Here is a 6,561-nt window from a genome sequence, read left to right on the forward strand (position 1 = left end):
TCATTTCAAAAACCTTGCAAACTTAGTCGAATCCAGCTGTGAGATCTTATGAAGTGTGCATTTGTATCCTGCACGATCACGTGTACTCTGCATGACGGTCGGTCCGTGCTAATTGAATGCGGACAGGAGGAGAGTTCAGCTTCATTGGAGACACGTGATTGACAAACTTTAAACTCGTGATTTCAAATTATGCTGCGCTTCATGCTTTTGCCCAATGTCATATTCATGTCATTTTCACTGTGTGCTGCATGTAAAAAATATTAAATAAAATAAATACAATTATATCGGCTTTATATCGGCATCGACTGTCAAAAAACCAATATCAGTCGACCACTAGTTTTCAGAACATGCTGCAGATGCTTTTCATATCCATGCACAGCAGTATCCTTCTGTGGTTAAGTTTTTGATATTGAAAGATTTGCATTATTTATATAGAAACATTACAAAGGAAAAATGCATCCCAGAGGTTAAAACATGCAGTGCATCTTGTCCTCATCTCTAGCTATGTTTTTTTGCAAATAAACTCTTCAGAAGATTAAAATAAGCTGTGGCAGATGCACAGAAATACAGAAGCAGCGCCATGTACAATGAAGAACAGTCAATAATAAAAATACTTGCTGTGATACTGCAGTAATTTTGGCAGCTTTTTGTTATGCCTTGGAGATGCTTTTTTTTTTTGGCAAGATATGATTTAAAATCACATAACTACTAGAGGCAGTTCTCTCAGAAATAAATTTATTTTGTGCCAGTTATTTGTTCCCACATTTTATTTTAGTATTTCTTTCATGTCAGACATATGTATGCATAAAGAAAAAACAGATGACGTTATGTGTAGTCATTGATTGATATTCTCTTCATACTTCATACTGTATCTATGCATGTGATAAATTTGTTATTCTGTTGCAGTTATCGAACATTATTGTTGTTTAATTATATATTTCATAGAGTACCATCATACAAGTACTGTAAATCTCAAATCTGCTTTGAAATACTGTTCTGTAATGTACACTGACTGCACACTAAAGATCACATGCATGTGCCTGTTAATGTGTGTTTGTAGCGAGCTTTATTGGAACAGAAGCAGAAAAAGAAACGTCGCGTTATTACCCTGCGCGATCACAGTATAAAATGAGCCTGAGTCATGCTCGGGAGCCATGGTTGGTTTGACCCACCTGCGAAGTCAGGACCTCCTGCTGTTGACCGATTACAGTGATGGTTTCACTCTCATCTTCGGCTTGGACACGCAGCCTGGGCTTCTGAGGAAGCCTCCCAGCATCAGGTCCCCAGTATAACGCTGCAACCTCAGGACCTGCGGGTCCTTCTCGTGGGCTAGTACTCTTCTGAGTACATGCTTCGCGACATGCTCCCTATCCTCTGGCCAGGTGCGAACTACTCATTTCTCACCCTGAGAGGTCTCCCAAGATTTGAATCGTTCCTTAACCTTCATGCACGTTCTCTGAGCTCAATGCTCCATAGACGGTCGGGCCCGTGGGTCCTCACTGTCACACTGCTCTTAGGGTTGAACCAATAATCACCCCTCTGTGGAGTGTGCTGGATTACACTGCGTTCCCTGAGGTAAGAGGAATTTGTGTGTCTGTGGAAACCCCTCTTTTGTGCTTCTGCTCTGAGGAGCAGTAAGCTCTATATGCATGAATGGTTATTGGGTCCCGCTATTTCTTCAGATTCTATCGGGTCTGGTTATACGGGACCCACACTCTCTATCGAGATAGAGAGCATGAGACCGTGCCCAGCTGCACCAGGGGACTGTCTCTTATTGGGCCCTGCTGGGTTACACCCTTCTAATCTAGTGCCCCCTTCTGGTCGAGCTGAGAAGTGCTCCCCTTTCTGTGAGGGTTAGCTATGAGTCGCACCCAGTATGTGCTGTAAGGGCCCGCCTCAGCTTGAGAGCCGAGAGCGCTGCTCCCGAAGGACACCATTTACAACTAACTAAGTGTTAGGCCTGTCTCTGTCACCTCCTTGGTCAGATGCCTTTATGTTGGGACCCTGTTGTTCCCTTAGAAATGTGTGATCCCCTTATAGCAGGATCCTATTTCTGATGTCCCATTTGCGATCTATCTGCCCCGGGCATGGCTGTGCTCCCCTCACTGCGGGAGGGTCCCTTTGAGCTCGCCGGTCCTGGGCAGACTGGGTGAGTCCTCCTCTTCTCCCGAGATTTGAGTCATTCCTTAACCTTCATGAACATTCTCTGAGCTAGAGCTACTCTCGCTGAGGCGTTGAGGAGCTCAACGCTCCATAGACGGTCGGGCCCGTGGGTACTCACTCTCACACTGCCCTTATGGTTGAACCAGTAATCACCCCTCTGCGGAGTGGGCTGGAATACACTTCATTCCCTGAGGTAAGAGGGATTTGTCTTTCTGTGGAAACCCCTGTTTTGTGCTTCTGCTCTGAGGAGCAGTAAGCTCTATATGCATGAATGGTTATTGGGTACCGCTATTTCTTCAGATTCTATCGGGTCTGGTTATACGGGACCCACACTCTCTATCGAGATAGAGAGCATGAGACCGTGCCCAGCTGCACCAGGGGACTGTCTCTTATTGGGCCCTGCTGGGTTACACCCTTCTAATCTAGTGCCCCCTTCTGGTCGAGCTGAGAAGTGCTCCCCTTTCTGTGAGGGTTAGCTATGAGTCGCACCCAGTATGTGCTGTAAGGGCCCGCCTCAGCTTGAGAGCCGAGAGCGCTGCTCCCGAAGGACACCATTTACAACTAACTAAGTGTTAGGCCTGTCTCTGTCACCTCCTTGGTCAGATGCCTTTATGTTGGGACCCTGTTGTTCCCTTAGAAATGTGTGATCCCCTTATAGCAGGATCCTATTTCTGATGTCCCATTTGCGATCTATCTGCCCCGGGCATGGCTGTGCTCCCCTCACTGCGGGAGGGTCCCTTTGAGCTCGCCGGTCCTGGGCAGACTGGGTGAGTCCTCCTCTTGACTCGAGAGTTAGGTCCTCTACCCTGGGCTATTGGTCACTTCGGTCGAGCGCTAGGGGTTGAACCCTCTGCTCTTGAGCTCCGTGGCAGTGACATCAGGTAGGTCCCCTCATCATGGTGGCGTGGGTATACTGTTCCCCTCTAAAGGGAACGTCTCGGGTTACATATGTAACCATGGTTCCCTGAGAGGTGAACGAGACACTGCGTCCTCTAGTTTCCTTGCCATGCTGCGGACGCAAGCTTCAGACGAAGAAGCGGATGACGTGTTATCCCGGCACCCTTTTATACTGTGATCGCGCAGGGTAATGATGTCATAGGCTGTCACCAGCCAATGTTATTGTCGTTTTTAGATGTATGCTTCAGACACCGATCATGCTGAAGGCGTTCCCCATAGCAACCCCTAGAGGAGGCAGTGTCTCGTTCCCTTCTCAGGGAACCATGGTTACATATGTAACCTGAGACATTTTCATTGTAGAATTGCGTCTTAACTCAGAATTTGAGGCACAGAGCCTAAACAGAGCAGCCTTTACTCAATTCAATTCAAGTTTATTTGTATAGTGCTTTTCACGATACAACTCACCTGTGAATTGACGTCTTCAGTCTCTCAAAGCATGAGTAACAAACAGTAACTCCATTGCTTAACTCTGCGTGACTCTCTCTTTTCAAAAATAGCAAGTCAATGTCTCTGTGGTTTCTTTCCATAACTAAACCATTGATCACTTTTCTCTCATTCTGACAGGCGCGTCTCTTTATGCCTTTCAGTGTTAGTGATGTACTGTAGCTATCGACAAACGTCAAACCGACAGTGATATGCACTTTCATGAGTGCATAGACTCAGATGAATCCTCCTAGATCTGTTGTTTAAGAAAGCACAGCAGTTCACGGCCTTGAAGGACAGTTAAAAGAAGTAGGCTGTGAGAAGGAATTAATTTTTTTGAATGAATTTCACAATTCTGACAACCACCGAATCCCCTTCATTTAAAATTGCATCCAGGGGTGTATAGGAGCAGTGGGATATTTCGTTTTTTTTTGTGCTTGTAGCCGTCTTCTGTGTGTATGCTAAAAACGTAAGCTTTGTTTCTGCTTTGTGTCTTTGCTAACTCTTTTTCTTCTCCTCATTCACTTTAACCCTTTTCTTTATTTTCCTCTTGTTTTTTTGTTTTTGTATTCTTCTCTGCTCCTGTATCTTCTCTGCTCCTGCTGGCTCATCCTGCACTTCCTTGTTTAGTACAAGAAGCGGAACAGGAAGAAGTTAAAGCCGTAGCAGAGGTTCAGGCCCCTCGCTCGGCTAAAAAAACCAAGCCGCCTACCTCCACTCCTCAGACTGGCAGCGCCAAGAAGGAGAAAAAGGGCAAGCACAAAGGTCAGCTGAGCAGCCTGTTAACCATCAGGCCCAGCATGTGCACGAAAATCTGTGTGTATGAGTGTATCTGTGTGTGTAAAGGACATTTGTGTCATCCAGTGATTCCGTTTGTGTCATGATCAGCATTACCTGCGCTGTACAGAAGAATAGATTTAGGATGTTCACATGCATCACAACAGCATGCAAAAAGATTTGTTATGCTACTGTTCAAAAGTTCAGGATCAGTAAGATTTATTTATTTATTTAAATATTTTTTTTATTTGGCAAGGACACATTAATTTGATCAAAAGTGACAGTAAAGACTACCATGTCTCACACACACACACACACACACACACACACACATATATATATATATATATATATATACAGAGAAACAAATAGAGACATAATTAGCGTAGCTGCTGTTCCAACCAAGCAAAATTGATTTGTTTAACCCAAACTAAAGAATAATAATGTGCATTTGATCAGATATAACTGCAGTACAAGATTATGAGATGCATTATTTGAATGCTTGGCCAAAGAGATGTGTCTTTAATCTAGATTTAAACAGAGAGAGTGTGTCTGAACCCCGAACGTACTCACCTGTGAATTGACGTCTTCAGTCTCTCAAAGCATGAGTAACAAACAGTAACTCCATTGCTTAACTCTGCGTGACTCTCTCTTTTCAAAAATAGCAAGTCAATGTCTCTGTGGTTTCTTTCCATAACTAAACCATTGATCACTTTTCTCTCATTCTGACAGGCGCGTCTCTTTATGCCTTTCAGTGTTAGTGATGTACTGTAGCTATCGACAAACGTCAAACCGACAGTGATATGCACTTTCATGAGTGCATAGACTCAGATGAATCCTCCTAGATCTGTTGTTTAAGAAAGCACAGCAGTTCACGGCCTTGAAGGACAGTTAAAAGAAGTAGGCTGTGAGAAGGAATTAATTTTTTTGAATGAATTTCACAATTCTGACAACCACCGAATCCCCTTCATTTAAAATTGCATCCAGGGGTGTATAGGAGCAGTGGGATATTTCGTTTTTTTTTGTGCTTGTAGCCGTCTTCTGTGTGTATGCTAAAAACGTAAGCTTTGTTTCTGCTTTGTGTCTTTGCTAACTCTTTTTCTTCTCCTCATTCACTTTAACCCTTTTCTTTATTTTCCTCTTGTTTTTTTGTTTTTGTATTCTTCTCTGCTCCTGTATCTTCTCTGCTCCTGCTGGCTCATCCTGCACTTCCTTGTTTAGTACAAGAAGCGGAACAGGAAGAAGTTAAAGCCGTAGCAGAGGTTCAGGCCCCTCGCTCGGCTAAAAAAACCAAGCCGCCTACCTCCACTCCTCAGACTGGCAGCGCCAAGAAGGAGAAAAAGGGCAAGCACAAAGGTCAGCTGAGCAGCCTGTTAACCATCAGGCCCAGCATGTGCACGAAAATCTGTGTGTATGAGTGTATCTGTGTGTGTAAAGGACATTTGTGTCATCCAGTGATTCCGTTTGTGTCATGATCAGCATTACCTGCGCTGTACAGAAGAATAGATTTAGGATGTTCACATGCATCACAACAGCATGCAAAAAGATTTGTTATGCTACTGTTCAAAAGTTCAGGATCAGTAAGATTTATTTATTTATTTAAATATTTTTTTTATTTGGCAAGGACACATTAATTTGATCAAAAGTGACAGTAAAGACTACCATGTCTCACACACACACACACACACACACACACACACATATATATATATATATATATATATATGTAAAAGAACAGCATTTATTTGATATTTTATCAAATAAAAGAACAGCATTTATTTGATATTTTATCAAATAAATGCTGTTCTTTTGAACTTTCTGTTCATCAAAGAATCCTGAAAAAAAATCATGGTTTTATGTTTTCCAAAAAAAATTGTATACAGCATTCGTAGTATAAAGTATTAAGATTATTTTAAATTGTAACATTTTTCACATTCTTTTCTGTATTGTTGATCAAATAAATGTAGCCTTGTTGAGCATAAGAGACTTCTTTCAAAATGTTTAAACGGTTGTGTATTTTTTCCAAGGTTTTTACATTGATTTCACAACTGCCTTGTTGCCATGCACGTCATCATTTATGTCATCATTTACTCACCCTCATGTCATTCCATACCTGTATGACTCTCTTTCTTCTGTAAAACACAAAAAAAGAAATGATGTTGAAAATATTTCTTTCTTTCTTTTTCTTTCTTTCTTTCTTTCTTTCTTTCTTTCTTTCTTTCTTTCTTTCTTTCTGTTCTT

The 6,561-nt window shown here is 42.4% G+C and overlaps 1 protein-coding gene and 1 long non-coding RNA gene across 2 annotated transcripts in view; both read left to right on the forward strand.

Annotated features, from left to right (window-relative positions):
* The window catches only part of LOC107674445 (uncharacterized), a 22,170-nt gene extending 21,073 nt beyond the window's left edge, over positions 1-1,097 (forward strand). Inside the window, exon 3 of the long non-coding RNA XR_001632506.1 lies at positions 1,061-1,097. This is a non-coding gene — a long non-coding RNA (uncharacterized LOC107674445). The remainder of the gene's footprint in view (positions 1-1,060) is intronic.
* Positions 1,098-2,296: 1,199 nt separating this feature from the next.
* Positions 2,297-6,561, forward strand: part of LOC107674420 (tubby protein homolog) — a 20,745-nt gene continuing 16,480 nt past the window's right edge. The window contains exons 1-4 of the mRNA XM_016468386.1: positions 2,297-2,356; positions 2,822-2,930; positions 4,174-4,308; positions 5,455-5,676. Of these exons, the coding sequence (XP_016323872.1) occupies positions 2,297-2,356; positions 2,822-2,930; positions 4,174-4,308; positions 5,455-5,676 (526 nt within the window). The remainder of the gene's footprint in view (positions 2,357-2,821; positions 2,931-4,173; positions 4,309-5,454; positions 5,677-6,561) is intronic.

The sequence above is a fragment of the Sinocyclocheilus anshuiensis genome, unplaced genomic scaffold (genome assembly GCF_001515605.1).
Source record: "Sinocyclocheilus anshuiensis isolate Anshui unplaced genomic scaffold, SAMN03320099.WGS_v1.1 scaffold1037, whole genome shotgun sequence".
Lineage (NCBI taxonomy): Eukaryota > Metazoa > Chordata > Actinopteri > Cypriniformes > Cyprinidae > Sinocyclocheilus > Sinocyclocheilus anshuiensis.